At 51.0% G+C, this 24,529-nt stretch overlaps 2 protein-coding genes across 3 annotated transcripts in view; one reads left to right on the forward strand and one right to left on the reverse strand.

Annotated features, from left to right (window-relative positions):
• UMPS (uridine monophosphate synthetase) overlaps positions 1-1,588 on the forward strand; it is a 33,575-nt gene extending 31,987 nt beyond the window's left edge. The window contains exon 6 of the mRNA XM_087439726.1: positions 449-1,588. Coding sequence (XP_087295852.1) covers positions 449-732 — 284 coding nt within the window. The 3' untranslated portion in view covers positions 733-1,588. The remainder of the gene's footprint in view (positions 1-448) is intronic.
• Positions 1,589-3,601: 2,013 nt separating this feature from the next.
• Positions 3,602-24,529, reverse strand: part of ITGB5 (integrin subunit beta 5) — a 106,027-nt gene continuing 85,099 nt past the window's right edge. For both annotated transcript variants that reach the window (XM_087439727.1, XM_004424508.3), the window contains 5 exons: positions 14,444-14,666; positions 10,168-10,271; positions 6,573-6,692; positions 5,039-5,205; positions 3,602-4,359 (listed from right to left, as the gene is read on the reverse strand). In XM_087439727.1, the coding sequence (XP_087295853.1) occupies positions 4,264-4,359; positions 5,039-5,205; positions 6,573-6,692; positions 10,168-10,271; positions 14,444-14,666 (710 nt within the window). In that variant the 3' untranslated portion in view covers positions 3,602-4,263. The remainder of the gene's footprint in view (positions 4,360-5,038; positions 5,206-6,572; positions 6,693-10,167; positions 10,272-14,443; positions 14,667-24,529) is intronic.

Below are 24,529 nucleotides of genomic sequence, written 5' to 3' on the forward strand. Positions count from 1 at the left end.
CAGGTAGGGCCAATGAAGCTTTAATTGGTGAGCCTTCCAGAGTGTGTCTGAAGTCAAACTAAGATGGTAACCAGCTGCCCTGATAAATAGGTCCAGACATTTTAGTATATTCCCTATTTACACATTTATTCTGACAAGGAGTCTGGAGCGTTCGCCAGAACGCCAAAAGGGTCCATAACCCAAGAAGGTTAAGGAGTCCTATCCTAGAAGGTCACTGCGCCTTATGGCCCTGTGGTTACTTACAGTTTAGACCTTGCCTTTTTTCAACAAGAGTTTGAGGCCGCTTAAAATAAAGACATTATACATCAGGACATCGGTGAGAAGGATTAGACAGCGTGTGGAGGGAAGACGCAGGGCGAGTAGTGGGGGCAGCGGAGCGGGGTGGTTCAGTGGTGAGGACGAGGATCCCACTAAGAACTGGAGGTAGGTTATATTTCATTGTGTTTAGTTCCCAGCTTCCTGACAATCAAGACACCCAAACAGGCCAGATTATGCAGGTCCCATTATATGAAAAATGAAGCATCAGAACTTCCCAGCATTGAACTCCAAGAGAAACAAATTGGGTATGAAAACCTTCTCACTGTGACACACCACCTGACTCACCTTGGGCTGGCTCTGTCAGACAGGGCTGGCTGGGGAGACCATCAGAGAGTCCCTCCCAGAACCACAAGCTCAGCAGGAGCCTTGGGGGCTGAGAAGGATGATTCTTCAGGCACAGCTCTCCCTTCCTAGCACCACCGCCTGCTCAGCTGTCCCATTCCCCTCCCTCCACCGCACAATCTCTCCCTGAGGGTCTGAAGGTCTGAATGGAGCCATGTCCCGACTGAGAAGTCTGGAGCCCCTGAGCTGCGGGGAGACAGAAGCCAGATGGGGAGAGACCTGACTAAGCCTCCTCAGCCCGCTGACCCGAACGAGAGGGACCGGGATGCCTCATTCACAACCATGCTGAAAGCCACAACTCTTTGAGCACCTACCACTAGACCAGCTTCCAAGTGGGCAGAACCTGCTGGGTGCTCGTGCGCCCTGTCTGAGTGCTGGCTCCACAGATCCTCAGAGGGTTCCTCAGGCACCTCAGACACAGAGGTCCAGCACTCACCTCCTCCTGACTTTCATCCAAGCACCTGTCATCTTCCTCCTCCACCGCCCCCTCAGCCAGTCACAAAGCCCTGCCGGTAGCTGAGTGCACCTTCTCAGAAGCAAGCAGGAGCCCCGCACCTGGAAGCCCTCCAGAGAGACGGAGGAGCCAGTCAGTTAAAGGTGTCATTGGAACACAGAACAAGACCTTCTCCCCTCCCCTCTGATCTCCCCACCTGTTTACTGTTCCCTGAAATTCATCTCAAGAGTTTCACGATAACCTCAAGCTTTGATCCTAATAAACAAATTAAAAAAACACATTTCTTCCCCAGAAGAGGTAGCTGTTAGTTACTTTAGTGTGCCTAAGTACTAGTCAACCCAGGGGTATGAGAATCCCCAGTCCTTTTAAAAGAAGAATAGTATGATACTAATTTGGTTAAAATTACATATATATGCATAGAAAAAAAAGACTGAGAAATCATACACAAAATGGTCAGGAGTAGTTACCCCTATGTGGGATGATTGATTATAAAAGAGTTTTTACTTTATGATCTCTTTATTTTCCATCTTTTCCATGTATTACTTTTGTAATTAAAAAAAGTTGTTAAAAGGGGCCGGCCCTGTGGTGTAGTGGTTAAGTGCGTGCGCTCCGCTGCTGACAGCCCAGGTTTGGATCCCGGGCACGCACCGACGCGTTGCTTGTCAGGCCATGCTGTGGCGGTGTCCCATATAAAGTGGAGGAAGATGGGCATGGATGTTAGCCCAGGGCCAGTCTTCCTCAGCAAAAAGAGGAGGATTGGCAGATGTTAGCTCAGGGCTGATCTTCCTCACCAAAAAAAAAAAAGTTTGTTAAAAATCAATAAAAATAATAGGTACCATTTGGAAATCTGTATTAAATCAACATAGATCAATTACAAAGGTAAATAGTAACCCCCTTCTTTCCAACAAACAAGCACATCACTAATCATCTTTCCAAACAGATACCAGAAAAGAATTTTCCAGAGACTGCCAGGTGCTCCTTGCAGGACCACTGTGGCCACACAATGGTGAGTCCTTTTGCATTAGAAGGCTCATTTCCATCTGCGTGTTTTCACAGCCCAGTAACAGGAGAAAGGGCAGCGTCAGCCCTCGGTTTGAGAGAGCTTTCCAGCCACCTTTAGCTCCTGCTCCATTATCTGTGTGGAGGGGTAGAGGGGGCCGCATGGCCAATCGCCTAAGAAAGAAGGGAATCACATATTGGGTCAGAATCTCGCGAGCCAGGTCTCCAAATAGCTTATCCCAAGAGCTTCCAGCAGGGGGCAGCAGGGCACTGTGAGCAGCTGGCTCCATCAACAGCTGTCCCGTCACAGATGAAATGTGCCTCACTTCCACGTCAGGTGGAAGCCAGGAGCACATCATCCTTTAGTGTCTGAGGCTCAAGAACTCTGTGCCCTTAGAGAGCTGCCCGATAAAAAATGAGACTTCGAACAAGTTAATGATTTGTCCCCAGGAAACACACAGTTTAGCAAAACGGAAACCCAAAGTTGCTTCCAAAATCATAATTTTCTCAATCTAGAAAGTCTCAAAGCCACCATTTTATTTATCTATTTTATATATTTATTTGCATGTGGCTTTATTACAAAAAGGAGTTAAGGCAGTTTCACCAAGTCACAAGGTCCATTTCACCCTAATTACACAGGACGAAGAAACCCAGGATCTGCTCACATTTGCCCCAGGTAATAGGCCCTAGTTACTGGAGGCATTTGTCTCGCTGTTTGCCAAAATGAAGTAAGGGGAATTTGGTCCCAGCCCGAGAACAGATGAATTTGGAATGAAAGCCCAATAGCCTTGAAGTGATGCCAAAAGCAAAAAATGATTAGTGAGAGATTTTACAAAAAAGAGTAGGTAGTAGGAGGCTCCTCTGGTTGTGAGACTTGATCCTAGTGCCAGCTCGTCACTAGTTAGCCTCCTGACACCTGGGCAAGCCACTTCCCCTCTCTGGCAATCAGTTTCCTCTTCTATAAATAGGAGGAGGATCAGACAACTCGTGCGGTCCTTTCTGCTTCAGATATGGAGATAGATAAGGGGATTTCAGGGTCCTTCAGGAAAAAAAAAAGCTGAAATGGGTTTTGTGCTTTGGGCCTGGTTGGGGCATAGGAGTTTGGCTAGGGAAGGCATCGGAAGGGAACTGTTCTTGATGATGCGTAAGAAGTGATTTTGTGTGGAAATCACATCTTGACCCTTCTTCATCTGCACAATCTATGGCTTGCCTCAGCACCTGGGAACAGAGGAGGGAGGCCAGAGGGGTGGTCTTCACAGTTTCTAGCCTAAACTCTTTAAGCTAAAGCTGAGAGGGTCCAAAGGCACCTGCTCAGCCCTCCCTGGAGCCACCCCGGCTGCCCCTGAGCACCCCATGGAGCCCTGTTTGAAGAGCCCTGGAGTATTGGGCTGGCTTGTGTTGGGTCCCCTGAGGAAGTTCACAGCCACTTCAGTCCCCATGGGCACCATTCAAGACCACTGCAGAAAGGAACACGCACGTCGTAGAGTGTCAGGCGGACACAAAATCTTTTGGTTTTAATCTTTACTTTCAATCCCAAACAATCTCTTTCCTTTTCATTACAAAAATACTAAACAAACATGGACAGGAGAGGAAAACTGACATTTGCAAACTATGTGCCTTCAACAGGCGTCTCAATAATCCCATCACCAACACCCATGTGCAAGGCATAGACATCAGGCAGACAATTCTCAGGAATCAGAACTATACCATAAATGCACGATCTTTTTATTTCATACAAAAATCATCAACACAAAAAAAGCCAGACCGTGTGTTACTTTTACACATGCTGACACTCCCAAGAGCCTTCTCCTCTGGCCAGACTGGAGGCCCAGCCCTCCTGGAAGGGAGAGGCCATCCAGCATCTCAGTAGTTCATTGAGACGACAAGTTGGATGCAGTGGGGAAAGCGAGAGTGCCAAGGTTCCGTGGCCTTTCCTGGGCTTGGAGGGGTGGTGCCTAGTGTGGCTCTGGCCCAGCAGCCAGGTGGCATGGCCGGGTGCCTTCCTGTGCAGGCAGTGGGCTCCTGGCCCAGGCTCACCGGAAGGTCTCTGTGCTCGTCTATCTAGGGAGCTGTGACTGAGTCGAGCAGCTGTCAGCACGTCAGTCTCTGACTTGATTCTCAGCCCCCTCCAGCCCTCTGAGAAGGAGCCGTCAGTCTACCGAGCCGTTGTAGGATTTGTTGAACTTGTTGAAGGTGAAATCCACAGTGTGTGTGGAGATGGGCTTTCTGTACAAGGGGTTTGAAGCCTAGAGAACACGGAAAGCAAGATGACATGTGTCAGTTCACTCAGTGGAACACACACTCAGGGTTAGAGGTCCTTCCTGGGTCAGTCACCCAGGAAGGCAGCAGGCTGAGCACGCAGGTGGAGGCGACAGCCTTGTGCCCCAAGATGGGCTGCCTCTGACTCCCCGTGCCCTGGGCAAGTCCCTCCACTTCTCTGAGCTTTTGCTCTTCATCCCTGAAATAAGGGGCTAGGTCACATGGTCTCTGAAGTCCCTTCCAATTTTAACAGGAACTAACTGGCTATTCAGGGGGCGCCTACACTGTGCTCAGTCCTTCAGGAGCGTGTCGTTTGCTTGGGGAGATAAAACCTACACATATGGATACTGTAATAGACTACAAGAACTTGAGGTCCTTTCCTGGGTCATTGTCTAAGGCTGTCCAGACTCTTCCTGCTGAGGCTGTGCCCAGTGCCTCTGCCCTATGAGTCTCCCAGCCAGGGTCCAGTGCAGGGATCTGCATGGGGCCTTCTGTGCTCCTGGGCCGTGAACTTCTCACCTTCCAGAACTGGGCACACACTGCCTTTCAGGTTTTGTTTCCTTGTTTTGAATGCCAAAGATGTTAGTGGGCCTTTATCGTGTGCTTGAACTCAACCAGACCTCTAAGCTTGACATTTTTTCTACTTCCAACTTCCCACTGGCTTACCATTTCGTAGCGGGCCCTGGATCGCTCGCTCTGGAACTTTGCAAACTCTCTCCGGTCATGGATGGTGACAAGCAGCTTCCAGATGGCCAGGAGCGCAATCCCAATCAGGAGGATACTGCCGACTACGGCCAGGAGGATGGTCATGGCATTGGGGGCGGTTCCACATTCTGGAGGGGACCAGGAGGCACGGTGAGCCAAGCCACCAGCATCGCTGTGCCCCTCCCACCCCCCAACCTCAGGCATATCTGACATGAAGGGTACCCCTCTCTCCCAAACGTCTTCCTTCCATTCTCTTAGATCCTCACATTGTTGCTGGGAGACCTGGGTGGGCAAGCAGGTTTCTCCAGTGCACATAAAGTGAGAGACTCAAGGAGAGGTGGTGACTGTTCCAAGGCCACACAGCAAGCCTATGGCAAAGTCTAAACGAGAACCTTGGTGGCCACGCCACTTGCTCCCACACACTGTGCACACGGCTGCATCTCCCCACACCCCAGCCTGGCCCCATCTCCAGTGCAGGACGCCGGACCACGTCTCAGCTTGCATGTGAATGGTTTCAGGAGCAGACTGGGCAAGCAAGAGGTTTCATGAAGCCGCTTCCACAGGGCTGGGCTGGGGGCCAGCCAACATTTGTAAGCCCTCAGTGTGAAGCCCTTTGGAGCGAATGTGCTTATTTTCAAAGAACCGCAAAGACAGCGCTGGGAAACAAGGCTTTATTCTTACAGGCATGCATCCTGGGTTGGTACCACAACACTTCCCTCTGCCTCTGAACCAGCGAAGGCACATTATGTGGTCTGGCCCAATTTGGAAAAACAGTTTGCAATGCTGTGAATTAAAGAGAGCAAATCTTTTTCTGCTCCCCCTTGCCCCCTCCAGAGAACAACAAAAGGGGTCAAACTAGAAATCCTGATTCCTCCAAGGCAAATGCTCGTTGGTCCCTGGGCCCAAAGCATGGGTCCACGTTTGGACTGAAGTTGACCTCCTCAGTGGCCCAGGGGGCTGAGCACAGCAGAGGCAGGAATGCTGAACCCAGTACTCCACGTGCCCTTCTTGGACTCCACACTGGGAAGCGCAGCAGTCCAGCCAGGGCTGTGTGTGTACCCAGATGCTCCCTGACGCTGGCCTGCCCAGCCCTGACCATGCACACCCACCCTGCATGCTTCCTGCAGAACACGGTAGCTCCCTGCCGCCCTTAGCCGTGCAGGGTCAGTGTGTTGTGTGCTTGCTTATCCTCTGTGCTCAGTCTCCTCCAAGATGAGGCCCTCAGGGCAGGCCCTGTCCTCCTGTACCCCCCATGCCCCTAACCATGCTCCCCAGAGCTGCGCCCCAGCAATGGGCCCCCAGATGTAAACCACCTTTCTCTCAACTCTTAGCTGTCGGGTAGGGGCGGCCTTACACCCTGATCTTTATAAGGAATCGTATCCCTCCTCTCTCTGGAGTATGGAAAGAGCAGTGAGGAGAGAACGGGTGAGGTGCCCAGAGCAGGGAATGGCGTCAGAAACCCAGCCCCCTGAGGGAGCAGCCGGCCCTCACCCACCTGGCTCCCTGAGGACCGTCAGGTTGGACTTCCCACTGGGGAGCTCTGCGTAGGTGAACATCATGACACAATCCTTGGCGGTTTTGTAGAAACAAAGCACAGCCTCCTGGTCATCTTTCACTGGAAGAAAACCAAGCAGAAATGTCCTGAGTGTGTCTCTGAGCAACCCAGAGCTGCTGACGGACAGAGTGAGGAACCCAGCACCTCGAAGAAGGAAGAGGGTGCAGACAAGCTTAAAGGGGAGGCTGGGCCTTTAAAAATGAGTTCAGGTTTCTCACATCAAGAACAGGCCCAGGCGCTGAGTTTAAGTTACTCTGGGGACATGAATTCCCTTACATGCGAGGACTCTTGTGGAATGCAGGAGAGAATCTTCAAACCTCTGAAGTGCTTGCTGGGGGTGATGTGAAAGAAAAGAAGCCACTAAAGCTTGGAGCGGGGATGATAAGTGGAATTGGCCGTGGAAACTCAAGGCATAAACAAAAGAGCGAGCCTTCTCCATCTCTTCTGAGGCCTGAGAGAGAGTTCACACTTGAGGCCACTTGGCTGAGGGCCAGCTGCAGAGGCCAAGGGTCAGCAGCTCTCTCCAGGGCTGTAAAACCAAGAAGACCCACAAGGAGAAGAGGACATCTGGATAAGAGACTGGTACCCACAGTGGCGCCTGTACCCAGAGAGAAGTGAGCCAGCGCTGGAGGCCAGGCCGAGCCCGGACCCTGACTGGCCTTGCTCCTCTATACTAGGAAGCCCCTTCCTCAAGCTGCCTCAGCTCCTCCCTGTCCCCACACAGCTGTCCACCTGAGAGGAAGGTGTCACAATCCCCTGTCCAGGCATTATCTGCATTCTGAGGCTTCCCTGGGAAAGGGATAGATTGATTTCTAGGAGGGAAAGGAAGTAGGGAAGAGTGTGAAGAGGGAGGGAGGCAAGTGGCTAGGGAATGGCCAGTCGGCCCTGAGTAACAACTGCGGGTTAACGTCGGGATGTGAAATGCTTTTCGGCTCTGGCCTTTGTAACCCTGTTACTCAAAGGAGTTTTAGCCTGGAACCAGATAAATTAGTGTGGTTATCAAACATGAAAGCCTGGACTTTTTCTCCCAGCCCCCAATCATAAGCCTGGTCTGGATTAGCGTGAGCGAGTGTGTGTGTGTTTATGGAAAAAAAGCCTAGGAGAAGGAAGGAAAAGGAAAAAGGAGAATTCAGACAGAAATCTTCTCCGTGAAGCAACCGATTCATCTCAGAAGGATGGACTGAGGCAGCCGTGTATGATCGCCTGCAATTGCCACAGAGCACGTGAATCAGTTAGCGGGCCACAGGAAGGCGCTGTCTCGTCTTTTCTGACCGTGTGTGCCTAGTTAGGGGCAACCGCCCCGAGTCTGCAGGCAGAACTTGCTGTGAGCCAGGCCTCAAATAGCAAGACGGTAGCAGGGACAGGAAAATGGGAATGAGATGGGACTTGGTAGGCTCTCCGTGGGCTCCCCAGGTCCAGCACAAGTCCTGGCACACGGTAGGTGCTCATGAATATGTGTTGGCTGAACACATGACTCAACATACTCAGGAGCCATGACTTGGCCAGAGCAGTCAGGCAAGACCAGGGAGGCAGGAACAAGGACGTCTACAGAGGAGGCAAGTCAGGGCCGAGACAGACAGGCGGCTGGGGCTGGAGCAGCTGAGGTCAAGGTAGAGGGTGACACTGCCAGCAGGGGAGCCTCAGAGGCGGAGTCCCTTTCAAGGTAAGCAGTCTTTTCCCCCACCATTTTAAAGTGTATAATTCAGCAGTTTTAGTATATTCACAGTGTTTTGTATCCATCTTCACTATCTACTTCCAGAATATTTCCATCACCCTAGAAAGACACCATACCTGTTAGCAGTCAGTCCCAATTCCCTTCTCTCCCCAAGCCCTAGGAACCATGAATCTACTTTTTGTTTCTATGTTTTTGTCTATTCTGGACATTTCATATAAACAGAATCATACAATATATGTCCTTTTCTGTCTGGCTTCTTTCACTTAGCATAGTGTTTTCAAGGTTCCTCCATGTTGTAGCATGCGTCAGCACTTTATTCCTTTTTATGGCTGAATAATATTCCATCATATGGATATACCACTTTTTATTTTTCCATTCATCAGTTGATGTACATTTGGGCTGTTCCCAATTTTTGGCTATAATGAATAATGCTGCTATGAACATTCATGTACAAGTTTTTGCGTTAACATATGTTTTCAATTCTTTTGTGTATATACCTGGGAGTGGAATTACTGGATTGTATGATAATTCTATGTTTAATTTTGAGGGGAAACTGCCAAACTGTTTTCCAAAGTGGCTGTACCATTTTACATTCCCACCAGTAGTGTATGAGGGTTCCAGCACAGGGTCACTTTGATTTGCTCTAACTAGAGTGTTCCAGACCAGTTCCAAACCCAGTCACATGCATATAGGGCTAAGATATGTGATTTGCATCTCTTGTCCTTAGAAACTCCTCTGCCTGGACAGCAATGGCTGTACTAGAAAAGACAGGGATGCAGCCCAGAGCGGGTGAAAAGCAAACATCTTTGCACCTCTGTCTGAGCCTCCTTGTGGGCTCATGGTCAGAAATGGACTGGCAGCCATGCGTCCAGAGGTAAAGGCGGACGGATGGATGGATGGTGTCAAACTGGAGAGGTCAGAATGAGAAGAGCCCTGAGATGCAAGCTGCTGAGCGAGACAACAGAAGGAGGAGTGGGCAAGATCTGCAGAAACAGGTGACCTGCCACCAGGAGAAGAGCCAGGGCGGCACTCAATCCCAGGTTCAATCCAGACTGAAGGAGAGCTCTGCTCCCCTGCTGCCTGCAGCCTGTGAGAGCTGCATGAGGCTAAGGCCAAACGTGGCAGAGATCAGCTTGTTGTTCACCAAACGTGGTTTCCCTGCTTCCTGGGCACAAGGCTTGACTACATTTCCCAGCCACCCTTGCAGTTAAATGTGGCCAGACGACTGAGTGCTGGCCAATGAGAAGTGGGTGGAAGTTAGGCACACCTCTTCCAGACCTGGCTGTATCAAACTCCCACGTGATCCCTCACTCTGTCTTCCTGCATTTGCTGAATGAACCAAGAGGATTCTGAGGACCCCGAGGAGGGTGGAACCTCGATATAGATGGTGCCTGGGTTCCTAAGTGACCACATGGAAAGCCTTGCCAACCAGGAACATCTTCACTGGACTTTCAGTGAGTGACAAACCGACTATTATTTTAGGTCATCGAGGTTTGGGGTTGGTTTGTTGTAGCAGCTAATGTTACTTATTCAAACTAATATACCAACTTCTCAGAGAACCTGGGACAAGATGTGGCTAGGAAATGACTGGGCTCCAGTGATGGGACAGAAACCTATGAACAAGGAGGTCTTATGTCCTGGAGAGCCGGGAACCTATGCCCTGGCACAGGTTCCCCAAGTCCTTTTGGGAAGCCAGCAGTCATGCCAAGGACACCAAGGCTGTGCTTCCTAACTTAAGGCTAAAACCTCCCTCCTCCCCACCAAGTACCCCTGAAGATGGTCCCACAGGGGAGAAAGTCTCTAGGTGTTTGCCAAGATCCAAAAAGGGACGGCTGTCCAGCGTCACTCCAGCACACTCACCGATGGTGTCCACCCACGTGATCACCTCATCCTTGCACAGGGTTTGGCAGGTCTGGTTGTCAGCCGGACTCCCTGAGTGAAGCAGCAAGCACTCGACACAATCTCTTTGGAAAAGAGGCATGAACGTGGGTGTGAGATGCTGCGTAGCAGTTCCACGCATGTAACTAAGCTCCCAACAGTGCACCCCAGCCCTCCTGCAGGCCCCTGAAGGCTGTAACTTCTTTCCGTCTTCAGACATTTGGCCTCAGGGAAGGTTTCTGCTCTGCCCTTTTTGTTGCACTTATGCGGGGAAGCCCAAGGGTTCTGGAGGAACATATGTGAGTTTAGAGGCATGTCTGGTCTACTTGTCAAGTTGCAGGTTGGAGACCTTTCAAATTCTGATACCAGGAGCCAAATCCATCTGCACTCTAGTGCATCAAACGCCTCACTGAGGAGTCTGCCCCAAACGAGAAGTTTCTGAGTGACAAAACACTGTGTTCCCGGCCTCACAGAGGGGTCCTCAAATCCCCACAGCCAGTGCTTGATGCCCCCACATTGCCCCAACTCCCAACATCCCCACCAGGAGACCATCACCAGGGCCGGCCTCTCCACCAGCCTGCACATTAGACTCTCCAGGAGACTTGCAAGACAAAATACCACTGCCTGGGCCCAACCACACCCACAGAATCCGCATCTCTGGCATAGAGCCTGGGCTCCGGGGATTCTGACTGACAGTGAGGGCTGAGCACCACCGTCCTGGAAACTCTCAGGCCCTAGCCCCCTTCTCCCTTCCAGACAGAGCCCACCTGGTAGGTTCCCCAAGGGCCCTGCTGTGCACTGTCACCTGTCATTGGGGCTACACTAGACTCTGGCAGAGGCTACAGGGTGGCGGCCCCGTCCCAGGAAACCCACATTCAACAGGGGCCTTCTGGAGAAAATGGCTTAGAAGCCACAGGAGACACTTTGAGACCCGCTCCTCCCGTATCAGGCCAACAGTTTAAATCAGATATTGTGTGAAAATGCTTAATTAAATGCTCAACTAATAGTCAGTATTTAGACTTTACATGGTCAAATCCCAGTTCCAGACCTTCTCCATCCACCTCCAGTTACATCACGGAGAATAAGACTCCCGAGGGCACCAGGCCGGAGGAGCTAAGCTTTGACTAAGGGTCTGTAAGGCTTGTTGTGGAGGGGAGAGAGGGTCCCTGACCCCTCTGGGGACTGTGGGATGGGGGCGCATAAATGGAGGGTGAGAACTCAACCCTAGGGAGGAAGGCTTGGGACAAACAACTAGCTGACGGGTGAACTTTCAGGGACTTAGGGAGGTGACGGTGCTTGGTGGCCTGCAAGGTGGGTGAGAGCCCCCGAAACAGGGGCTTCCTCAGGAACCCGTGTTAGGACTCAGGAGCCAAGGTGCTGGGAGGGTCACTGCCTCCCTGCAGCTGCGCCAGCACCCGAGCGCAGGGGGTGACCTCTCGGGCCTCAGCTACATGGGGATAGCCACCCTGCTTGCCCCGCAGGCCTGTGGGGACCAGAGGAGCTGTGTGTCTGGAAATCTCTCTGGCAAAAATATAGAGGGGTACACGATCACATCGCCTTTGTTATCATCATTTTTTAATTCCCTGGGATGAAGAGGTCAGCTATCCATTTCCAGTGCAGAAACTGTGGACCGGAACGTCAGAACTGGAAGGAAGCTCAGAGGGCGTTTCATTAAGTCCCTCTTATTTTACTGGGGAGGAAAATGAGGCCAAAGAGATGTCAGTGGCAGCTGGGTCCAGCACCAGGCACCCGCCTCTCAGACAAGACCTTACTCCACTTTCTGAACATTCAGGAGGAATGGGCGAGTAGGTCACGAAGAAAAAGTAGACAAGACTTCCTTAACAGGGTCCTAATATGCTGAAGAATTCTATCCCAAATTGGCCGCAAGATCCCACTCTCCTGGGAATGAGTTCATGGAAACATTCTGGAGTTACAAACAAGTTGGTAATGTTTGCATTTCCCCTGAGGCCAGAGCCCTAAGGGCAGGCAACCAAGATTTGGCTGGGGGCCAGGAAGGAGTGGCTCCAACTCTGGTCATTCATGCTGACCCTGCTGGCCCCTGCTCCAGCCTCCTGGATTAACACATTCTAAAGAAAGATGGCCGCTTCCGGTCTCAGCTAGGATGCACCCTGCCCTCCATCTGCACCCCCTGTTGTCAGTAAACTATAGCGCCACTTCCTGGAAACAGTCCTTCATTATTCATGTGGACATATCAGTCTAACTGGTGTGCTCCACGTACTGGGTTGAAACTTGTGCTATATTGTAGTCAAGTATTAAAATAAGTCTGGCCTTTTAAACAAACAAGTTGCTGAGAGAGACTTTGCTCAGAGAGCCTGTTAATTGAAATCAGCTGAGGCTGAGTGTGACCTCACCCAAGGTGAAGGGCATGTTTGGTTAAGTTCTAGAAAGCGGAGATTGGCTGCTCTGAAACCCCAGGAAAATCAAGGACATACGACATTCAAAACCTGGTGGCTCTCAGGAAAGCAGTAAGTAGAAAAACAGCCTGATATAAGTCACTATCAAAGGGACTTTGTTTTTTTTTTTTTAAGTTGCAACCAGGCTGTGAAAGAGACAGAGGGTCAGTGTGGCCCAAAGACGAATAAGAAGGAATGATGAGGTTCCCTACGGCATCTCTGCTCTCCTTGCTCCTTTGGTATGGCTTAATGGATAATAAACTATCGAGTCTACATCTTCTAGGAAATGAAAGCTTTAAACATTTAAAGCTAGCGCTGTTCTCCCACGGGGCCTTTTAACAGACCTGAGCCAATCTGACATTGCGTTATTGCTCCAGAGGAAGGGAAGAAACGGGCTTTAGCAACTTTTATTGACTCTATGTGTGTTGTCCTAGCTTGGCCCCCACTAACCTGGTGTGCCCCAAGGAGTAGGAGCAGATACTTAAAAGGGTTCTGCTGGTGGGAGCTGGGAGGAGGGCACCTCCCTCCAGCATAAAACGTGGACAATGGCTGTGAGTCCACGCTCAGATGGCCCCAGGTACTTGGGTTCCAGGTCCAGGATCCTAACCTCCTCCCCTGGGATGTGGTTATTTGCATTTCTGTTGTTTCTCCACTCCCAACAGGTCTAAAGTGGATCTGTTCTTCTTCTCCATTACTCTCCCCGGCTCCCCTCCAACTACACAAAATAAAATCTGGCGCTGTCCATCTCGTCTCTTGATCTGCAGCCAGCTTTCAATTACCCACGCCTGGATTATTTGTGGCAAATGCCCAACCAGGGGTTCTGCCACCCAGAACGTTTCTGAGCACCAACTGACCAGCAGCTACGGCAGGCTGAGGGAGCATGAACTCACTGCATTATCAGCCCGAGCCAGACGTTTGGAGGGGAACTCTGCCAAAAGAAAATTGCACAGTTGTGTTCCCCAGCCAAAGACAAACAATGTCCGCCTTATTATTTGTTTCTGATGATCTGTGCCCGGCTTCTTTCCCTCCTGGCCCCTTAGCACAGATGACGACGCCACAGCTGTTTCTCTAGCAAAATTCAAGAGAAACTGTCACTCTGCTTTCCCGATGGCATAACTCCTTGTTTTCTTTAGTTCCCTCTCATTCGTGCTCTGGAAGGGCATGAGGGGCAGAGCCATGGAAGGTCAACATGGGGAACGTGACTCCAAGGCTGGGTCAGTGCAGGCCTGGTTCCCGTGTCTAGACAATCTCTGCATTCATCAGCCGTGCAGAGCCAGCATTCCATTATCTGTATAAATGGAGCAGAAAATTCAAAGGCCCATGCAGTTGGTCTCTGGCAGGCCTTATCTAGGTCGGACGCCCTTCTATCTCATGCACCTTCTGATGATGTTTTGTTTAAAGCAGCATTTCCCATACGGTGTCCTGTGAAACACTGTTTGAGAGACTTAATGGGGGGGGCTCAAATTCATTTGAAAAAAAGCATACTGTATCCCCTTTGGAGATACACAACAGCACACTGAAGGCTCTGAGAAGATGCTATTTTGGTACCAAAACCACTTTAATTTCATTTAATTCAGTCATCTGCTAATTTCTAAACTTATTTAGAACTAGAGTAGCAGTCTGGTTTTTTTGTTCTGTTTTGTTTTTATTTTCTTATGAAATCCCCATGGAACCAGTGTTTCAGAGATGCTATTTTAGTTAATGTTAGTCAGAGTTTTGCTCCCCAGCAAGGCTGGGTGGGTGGAAGACGCAGGAGGTGGGGAGTGAGAGGCTGGCTGGCCCTGAGCATCAGCCCTGGTCGGCGGTGAGAAGCTGGAGCGAGGGGCTGTAGGTGGGGCCATTACCTCTTGGTGCTGCAAGCATCCGGGCAGGTTGGGCACTTCTCACATGTCTCCCCAAAGGCTCCTGGCTCCATGCACTGGCACTGCCCACAGATGCAGTGCCCGCGGTCGCTGCAGATCTGGCCGTCCTTGGCCCGGCACATGCTGACATCTGTTGTGCAGTTACAGTTGTCCCCGATGTAACCTGCATGACACTTGCATTCTCCACAGTGACACTCGCCGTGGCCTAAAAGGACACACATAGCACATCGGCGCCTGCCCACATGAACACATAACCAACCCCTCAGTGCCCGCCAAGTGCCCGGCACTGGGGAGCAAACAGGATGAGGCCCTGAGACCCTGACCGTGCCTTCAGACTCCGTCCGGGCAGACAGAGGGCCTAGTGTTGGCATGGAGTGACAGCAGGGGGCCCGGGTAGTTGTGGGGCTTGGCTGGGGCTGGGGCAGTGCTTCAAGTTGGTCCAGAACTTGGCCAAGCCATGCCACAGGACCAGGAGAGCTTTTTCTTGCCTCTGTTGTTATGTCAATAATGGCCCCCAAATATGTCCACACCCTAATCCCCAGAACCCATGAATGTTGCCTCATTATGGCAAAAGGGACTCTGCAGGTGTGATTAGGTAAAGGATTTTGAGATGGGAAGAGTCTCCTGGATTATCTACGTGGGCCTTAAATGCCATCACTAGGGTCCCTATAAGAGGAAGGCAGGGGGAGATTTGACCACAGAAGGTGGTGATAGGACAACAGAAGATGCTACACTGCCCCCTTTGAAGATGGATGAAAAGTCCACAGAGCCAAGCAATGCAGCTTTAGAAGATGGAAAAGGCAAGGACACAGTTCCTCTCCTAAAGCCTCTGAGGGAGTGCGGTCCTGCCCACACCTTGACTTTAGCCCACTGAAAACAATTTCAGACTCTGACTTTCAGAACTGTGAGAGAATAAATTTGTGTTGTTTTAAGGCACTAAATTTGTGGTAATTTGTTACAGCCACAATAGGAAACTAACATAGTTGTTGTCCCTCACTCCTAGTGAGATGCCAAATTCTTGCTCTGGCCTTGGACTCATGGCCCAGAGCTGGAGGATACAGAAACAGGTGCCAGCGCAGCAGCAGCAGCAGCGGCTAACACTGAGCAGTGCTCACTGAATGCTCTCTATGTGTGCCAGGCTTGACAGCATCAACTCGATTAATTCCTACAGCCATCCCATGCGGTAGGGGTCATATCATCCTCACTTCACAAGTGATGACAGTGAGACACAGGAAGACGAAGGCTGCTGAAGGTCATACAGCTAGCGGCCGTGGAGCCAGGACTCGAACCAGGGAGTCTGGCTCCAGAGTCCATAGCCTGAACTCCAGGATCCTCTGCTTCTTAGGAGAAGAGGACAGAGCAGGCCCAAACCAAGAGGAGAACCAGCTGAGGGTAGCCCTGCTCGCCCTTACAGGAGGGACCCTTTCCACAGCCTGTAAGGGGGAGGGGCTGGCCACCCGCCCAAGGCTCTGCAGGTGTCAAGAGCAGGGGAATCGCTTGGCTCAGAGGACTGAGTGTGTGTGAGTGTGTGAGGGTGAGAGTATGCACCAGGCACTTGTGAGTGGATGCGTACATGTGTGCACGTTGGACAGTGAAAAGCATGGAGAGGGTCATCTTCCAAGGGGCTAAGAGCCTGATGGTTAGTGGAGTCTCGATTCTCTGCACTTAAAAGGACAGAAAGCAGTGCTATAAATGGCACCTAATTTTTAAAAATCTTCCTTATACTATTATTGCAGCAGATTTTCCTTCCTGATGCCTTTTTGCTAAGGCTGATATTAATAGGACCAAGAATTTGTATTCACTGAGCACCTCGTACACACCTGCAGGAGACTGAGTGGCAGGGGATGGGCGTCGGACAGATGGGGGTCCTTCCATTTTACTCCCACACTTGAGTCAGTTATCCTGGTAGTTGGATCCCAGCCCCTTCTGTGAGACCACCAATGAGTGTGACCCACAGTTGAGGTCAGGACCTAACTCCAAAGAGCCTCTTCACCCGCCACTTACTTCCTGCCTCCTCCTCGCTCTGTCCGCTCTGTGGTGCCTGGACCCTGCAGGCGGCAGGGAGGCCATCTGGAGCAGCCAAGCCTCCCCACCCTCCCGAGCTGGGCAGCCTCTCCACTCGCCCAGGGGCTCAGAGCCACAGCCGATACCGTGCTGGGCGAGAGCGCCCTCCTGTGTCACAGGCACCGACGAGGCATATGGCAGCCCTCCGGGAGAAGTGAGCAGAGCCAGGCACTGGCCAGGAGGAGGCTGTGGAGGGCAGCTTAACTGCCTAGAAGCTGGCGTGTGATGTGTGAGCCACAGGAGAGAGCAGCACCCCCTGCCCAAGGGTTGCATGGGGGGGTGGGAAGGTTGGAAGGAAATGGCAGCAGGGAGCACAGCTCACCCCGGGGAGGGAGGACTGCACGCCCCTCCTCCCTACCAGTCTATGAACAGCACCGGTTTCAAGCCCAGGCAGGCAGGAAACCACCCTTCACAGGAAGTCTTCCCAAACTAAATGGATCCAATCCACACAGCTCCCTCACTCTCCGGCCTCAGGGACCACACTGGTCAAGAGTCTGTTTTAAATCAAAACGGTTCACTGTCGAGGGTAATTTTCCCCCCAACATTTTATTATGAAAATTTCCAAACCTGCAGCGAAGTTGAAAGGATTGCACCGTGAACATCCCGATACTCACCACCCACGTTCCACCATCAGCTCGTTACCTGTTGCTTTATCACATATCCATCTATCCCTCTATCCATCCATCAATCCTTGTTTTTAAAAATGCATTTCAAAGTGAGTTGGAGATACCAGTGCACTTCAGGGGTAGGTTTTTTTGTTTTTTGGTTTTTTTTTTGGTGAGGAGATCAGCCCTATGCTAGCATCTGCCAATCCTCCTCTTTTTTTTCTTTTTTTTGCTGAGGAAGATTGGCCCTGGGCTAACATCCATGCCCATCTTCCTCCACTTTATATGAGGCGCCACCACAGCATGGCTTACCAAGCAGTGCATCGGTGCATGCCTGGGATCCGAACCGGCGAACCCCGGGCCGCCGCAGCGGAGCACGCCCACTTAACCGCTTGCGCCACTGGGCCGGCCTCCAGGGTTAGGTTTTTAATAAAGCTCTGGCATTCTCCAATGGCTTGTACATCACATCATCCCAAAATACAAAAGTACAAAAAGTAAAAGGCATGGTCAGTGCCATAGTAGAAGTAGCAAAGATGGTACGCAGGCCAAAGGGACTGCTTTCCTTGAGAAGGTGAGTGTTGTTTTCCTTCCAACTCTAATTGTTTTTGGTGGTGATAGAAAATTATCCAAATATAACCTGACACAATATTCCAAAGTGTCAAAGGTGTGGAGAAGAGGTAGTATGTTATTTTGTTGAAGAGTTGAGTTTTGGGTGAAGTGTGTGTGTGACTGGGCCTCTAAGTGAAAAGATCTGCTCACTGGGAATGATGGCCAATCAGGCAGAGGTGCCCGCTCCCCTGTACTTTCCACCAGGACAGTTGATCGGCAAATAAACCCAGCTGCTTCGGGTACGTCTGATACCACGCAGGCCTGAGAGCTCTAAAACCCAACCCAAGGTCAATGTAGTTGAGTGCCCCAGGTCTAGGGTTCAAGTAGCGAAAGTTAGGAGTCAAGGGCAAGACAGAGTGGGAGCTGACGGTTCACCAAAGGTCACTGTGGTTTCTGGGAGAAGGACAGGACTCACCACCAGGGACCATAAGCCGTTCCTGAAAGGCTCCCACACACCAGAGCACAGCAAGGATATGACAAGAAAGAAACTGCAAAGAACCTGTGAAGTGGACAGAGCACCAAGAGCCCTAGCCCGTTTCAGTGTGGCGGGCAAGCATGTGGGAGCCGCTGAGGGGCTGTGGGACATCAGAAAATCCTTACCCATGTGGCTTTTTGGCCTCAAATATTTGACAACTCGAAAGCAAAGTCCCCGCAAGCCAAACTAGGAAAAAGCCCCAGGCTCCACGGTTGGCGAAATGGCTGAAGCCACCTGATGCCTGTCCTCAGTGACTCCCTTGACGGCCCCAGTTTAATTTGTCAGGTAGCCTATCGCCTTTCAAAAACAACTTAAGGCAGTTATGGCAAAGAAGTGGCATGTGCAGCCATGTCCTCCTTCACACCCATGGCAGACAGTGTTGTCTAATCATGGGATTCTCTTCCAGGGAGCCTGGGCTTGGCCTCAGAATCCTCCTCAAAACTGTACTCCAAGTAGATTCTACCAACTGGTGGGAGCTGGCAAACAAGACACCACTACTTGCCATCTTGGTTTAAAGCTTCCAAGTCTCCTTCAGAAAGCATGACCCATATACAGTGTCAAAAACTATGCAAGTCTGGTCACATTTCATCCTAATCCAAATGTCTCAGATCCTGCAGTTGTGCCTCAATCTGCCTTTCCCTCAACCTGCATGAGTGGAGACTTCCCACATCTTCTGATCAGCCCTTGGCCTCTCCTCATACCCCAGTAGGAACAGGTGTTATTAAAATGACGAGGGTCATTTGGCCCTGTCCCAAGGGTCAATAACCTGTCAATCACTCAGTATAACTGAGTGGACTGGGAACATGATCCTGGCTAACAACACCCAGAGGAGGTAAGCAAGGACTCTTCATCCAAACAAAGCTCATTACTAATGCCACCCCCAACACCTTGGCAAAGTGAGTTGAACTTAATGATGCCTGTTTAATATTGTGCAGACATAAAAATATTTTCATTACACACAGATAGGGATATTGCAGGGCATGTGAAAGCACTTTGTAAGCTGTGAATTGCTACATGTGCAAGCTATTCTTAGTACTACCTTTGTTACAATGATTGATAGCTAAATGGACAGGAAGTTGTAAATGTGTCTATTTATACAGAATTTCAGCTCTACAGAATTCAACAGCTTTCCATCAGCAAAACGGTGCTTGTGTGGGCTGTGGGCCAAGACATGGCCCCTTGCCTCCTTTTATAAAATAGAATGCCGGCTATTTAGAGGAAGGGGCATTCTTGAAGGAGGCTGGGAAAGAGCTGCCGGAGAGGAGGGAGGGGAACTGGTGACCTGGAAGCCAAAAGAGCCGTGAGAGGAAGCCCAGCATCAGTGCTCTGCAGAGGTCAAGGGCAAATCCTACAGCGGCTACTGGGTTTCACCAGTCAGTGGAGTGGGGAGGGCAGAATCCAGCTGGTACAGAGGAGAGGAGGCGGTGACAGCGAGTGTAGGCAGCTCCCACAAGTGATCTGGTTGTGGAGGGAAAGGAAGAGATGGGAGGAGGGAGGATGGGGGATTCTGAAGATGGGATGTCTTTGAGCATTCTTCTGATTAAAGAGAAAGATTCAGAAGAGAGAGTTTGGGGGGAAATGGAGGGATGGAGGGAATGGCAAACTCGAGAGAGATCCCAGCAGAGAGAGAGGTAGTGGGAGAAAGGAAAGGACGAGCTGGGGGTGAGGGCTGTGCCAGAGTGAGGTGCTCGAGTTTTAAGTTCCAGGAGTGGGGTTCAGGGCAACGGCAATCAGCGGCATGGAAGGCTGGGGGACCGTGCTGGAACCAAGTTCAAGTCTGTCCTCCACCATGCACGATGTCCTTGGGGAAGTCCCTAAACCTGCCTGATGATCCGTTTCCTCATCTGTCAATGAGGACAACTCCTTCCCATGGGAGTGCTGTTAGAAATATAGGCACTATTACAAGTCCTAACACAGTCTCTGGTACACAGGGGAGCTCAGGAAAAGGTAGCTGGAATTTCCCTGACTGCCACCAGAGCTGAATCATGGAAGGACTCGGAGATCAACGTGCGGGACAGCTCGTCACAGGGAAATGCAGGGCCCCCTGGATGGTGGGACTCGGGGGGAGAGGGTGTGGGTGTGAGGTGGAATGGAGGCAGTGACCAGGTCAGTGAGTGACAGGGACGAGGAAGAGTCAAGGATCACGCAGTGAGATGGCACAGCCTCAAAGGAGGGGAGGGAGCTCAAGGGAGTGAAAAGCAAAGATCTGAAGGGAGCACTGAGGAGCGAGGGGAATGCTGACAGGGTGTGGGAGGAGGCCAGTCCCCCTCAGCACCCCACCCCCCATGCACTCCAGGACCAGGGACCACAGGTTTCTGGAAAAGGAGGGGGTGGGGATTTCTGCACAAGGCTCAGGATGAAGAGGAGCCTGTTCACCATGGAGCATGGGTGGTGGAGAACAGAGCAGGGCTACAAGGAAACATCCGGAAAATGGGGCAGTAGCGTGTGGTGGTGAACACGTGGCTTCTAGAATCAGGGTGCCTAGGTTGGCCTCCTGAATCTGCTATTTACCAGCAGGAAGGGATGTTTAACCCCTCTGTATCTTGGTTTCTTCATTTTTAAAACAGGGCTAATCAACATGCCTCCCTCTAGGATTGTTGTGTGAGTTAAGTCACTTAACCCGTACAAAGCACTTCATGTTTGGCATGCAGTAAGTGCTCAATAAACGCTATCTATCTTCATCATGGTTGTCCTTGTCATAATTGGAGTGAAGGGAAGGGCAGGCTTGGAGTAGATCTTCTTGGAGGATGGGAAGGGGAGCACTTTCTACGAGCTCGGATCAAAGACTTTCAGGGTTCCAGGCTCCCATATGGTTACCTAATACACATCCAGCCTGAAGTGAGAACACCCAGGGCCTGGTGGAGCCTTGTGGGGAGGCTGACACACAAAGGCGCCTGAGGCCCTGCCTGGGGAGCTCCCTGAAGTGTGCAGTGGACACAAGGACACAAGGAACGTGAGGGTAGTCAATGAGGGAGGGCAGTGAACCTGGCCCTCGGCAGGAAGGGGACAGCGAGCTGTCTGAGGCACAGCTACGTGGCCCTCGTGGTCCTCTGCCCCAGGCCCAGGAGTGAAGCCACAGCTCCACCTCATCCCCAAGCTGGACTCCGGGTCTGCAAAGGCCCCAGGCGGCCATGGGGTGACCTCAGAGGATTTGCTCAGGCTGTGGGGCTGGGGGAAAAAAGGAGCCAGCCTGGGACAGGGCAGAAACGAGACATGATTCTCTTCTCCCCATCCTGGCCAGACTCAGGAGCAAGGGGTCACAACCAAGCAGATGTCAGGCCCTGGGGGTACAAATCATCTTTCCAGAGATGGTCCAAAAATAGTTTCCATCCAGCTCCGGAATGCGCTGTGGCTTCCCTCACTTCCCTCCACCGCAGCTTCCGTCCCCTCTGGGAGTCCATTCTAGTCCAAGAGGGCTAAGGGGGGAGGACTAACTCAGTTCCTGCGACAGGACGGCACTTCACTTTCTCTTTTCTCACGGCCCTGTCTCCCTCTCCCTCTCCCCAGTCAGTGTCTCTCTCTCACAAGTATACATGCTCACTCCTCCTCTCTTTCCTGGTTTCCTCTCAGCTTCTGCCTCTCTCACAGGATCCCCCTCTCTCACAGCCCTCCGTCTGCCCCTGCCCGCAGTCTCTCCCTCCTCTCTCTCTTCCCCTCTTCTCAGAACAGGCAGCGTGTAAACAGGAAGTGGTTAAGAGAAAAAGAAGGGGCGTGTGCTGGAATGCCTTTGCTCATTTGGGTGATTTCCCTGTCACCGCAGTCAGGTCCTGTCTGTGTTCTGGAAACCTCTGGGTGAGACCCCGGGCCCAGCTCCTGGAATTCTCCCACAACAATCTTAAAAAGAGCAGGAAACCAACTCAGAGCTTTATATGCTTCCAGTTGCGAGCGCGCGTGCGTGCGTGCGTGTGTGTGTCAGGGGCCCAGAGACGCTGCCGAGCAGGGGCACCTGGGATGAGCTCCCACAGTCCTGCGCTCTTTAGCATCAGGCAAACGTGTGGAGCCCCCTCTCTGAGCCTGCGGCCACACACAGAGGAGGGGCCTCACTGTCACAGACATGCTGGCCCTCATACAAATCTCCATGGAGAACCAAAGCCGGCCGTGGGCTGACCTCTCTGTGGTCAACACACACACAGGCCTCCAAAGGGTAGGGCCTCTCTGCCTGGGGCCTCCGAACAGGAAGGGAAATCCCTCCTAGGAAGTGCTCTGCCTGGTTCTTTGTTGACAAACAGGTTCGGGTTACATAACGGGCCCTCCCCTGCCCTCACCCGTCCCTGCTCGCCTGTGCTGTCGTGTTCTCAGGGTGTCTCCAGTCTGGGCCACGTGGGAATGTGCTGCTCCCACTATTTTATCCCTCCCTTCCGTGCACCGGCTTTGGTTCCAGAAGGGAGATTTTGAAATGCACAGGACATGTTCCCAGTTCCCTCATAAGGAATCTTAGCCTGGCTCTAATTCCCTCAGCAGAAACTAAATAAGCCTCCAGGGCAAGAGAGAAGTCGCTCTTGACAAGTTGCGTCCTCACCACAGGCTTCCTGCGCCAGTCAACACCGCGTTCTCTCTCTCCAAGGATGAGTTACTGACTGGAGAACCTGCCAGCTAAGGGCTGCTCCTCCCACAAAGACAGCACAGCACTCCCACCCTTACCACCAGCCCTGGAACTCAGCTCCCGCAGAAAGTCCCCTCAGACCAACTCGGTCCTATCCTTGTCACTCTACTTGAAACGCCTTGGAACTGCTCGGTTGGGGATGTCTTTTCTGAATGGTGCTACTGTGCAATCTCAGCTACCTACTTGCTGGGCAGTGGTCCAGTTTCCTCATCAATAAAAGAGGGATAGTGCCTAGTCTATCTGATAGGATTGGGGAAATTCCTTGTAAACATGCAGTAGAGAAATGTATGGTTTACTGCCTTCAAGAAATTTCTAATTTCACTGAGACATCAAGCTATTAAAATCTCCTAACACTAGAGAAGCTTTATGGAATATTTACAATAAGCCAGGCATTGTTCAAAGCACTTTACATGGATTGTCTCATTAGTCCTCCCCATAACCCTATGCAGTGGCACAATTATTATCCTAATTTTCAAAGATATGGAAAATGAGGCACAGAGAGGCCAAGTAATTTATCCCAAGTCACACAGCAAGTAGGTGTCAGGGCGGGGATTTGAACCACATTTGTTTGACTCTGGAGCCCATCTTCCTAACCACTACATGTACTGCCTCTCTAGTATAATCCAGTTATGATTAACAGATGACAATTAAAACAACACATAGGATAAATGTTCAAGGTGCCCCAGGGTGTGGTATAGTTAAAAATGTGCAGGAGACTCATCCACAAGGCTGGCTCTTTTAATTGCTGATCATTAAATCACTCTTGGCCTCCTCTGTAAATTAAGGGCAGTAGACTAGGCGAGCTCTACGGTTCCTCCACCACTGACACTACTGTTCAAGGTCAGAGCAGGGAGAAATCTGGAGAGCCTGGGACAGGCTCCAGGTGAAGCTATAATTTTGGAATACCAGAGGAAAGAAGGCATTTTGGGTGCAAAAAAATAGCATGAGTTCATTTGTGAGGACGAATGGAGAGAGTGGGTAGCCTAGAGGGAACTATTTGAAAAGGAGAGAGAAAATAAAATGGATGGCAAGGGGCTAGATTTAGACATAGGCCTATTGTATGTGTGTATGTATATATGGATGGATAAACACATGGATAGAAGGGAGGGAAGGAAGGAGGGAGGGAAGGAAGGAAAGAAGAGAAGGAAAGAGGGAGGAAGGGACGAGGATGATTGTGGAGGAAAGGGGGCCTGAGTGCTAGATTGGAAAGTTTGAGTTTATCCTTTAGGCCCCAAAAGGCCTGATAATAAACTCCTATCACTTGAGGCAAGCTGGAGGCCTCACCTGGACACTGCAGTATTCTCCTGGTTGATTTCCCATTCTGGGGTCTGCTCCTTCCCCAAGTCAGTTTCCATGTGGCCTCCTCAATCACTTTTCTAAAACGTCAACTATGTGATGACACTCTTTTGCTTAAAGCCCTTCAACAACTCCTAATCACCTAAAGCACAGCCCCCATATTTATACTTTGTGCACAAGATACAAGGCTATTCATGGTCCAGTATCCCAGCCGACCTCTTGAGTCTCTTCACCTTCCCCCAGGCACCGCAGGTTCTGGCCATTCCAAACCACTCACAGCCTCTAAAAGGTGAATGTTAGCATATCTTTGTTTTGAGACAATCACTTTGACTGCAGTGTGGAGAGCAGACAGACTAGGACGGTGGCAGCGGAGATGGAGAGAAGCTGACTTTCAAAGAAATATAAGAGGTAGGTCA

This window comes from Ceratotherium simum, chromosome 15 (assembly GCF_057802395.1).
Source record: "Ceratotherium simum simum isolate JZ-2026a chromosome 15, ASM5780239v1, whole genome shotgun sequence".
Taxonomy (NCBI): Eukaryota; Metazoa; Chordata; class Mammalia; order Perissodactyla; family Rhinocerotidae; genus Ceratotherium; species Ceratotherium simum.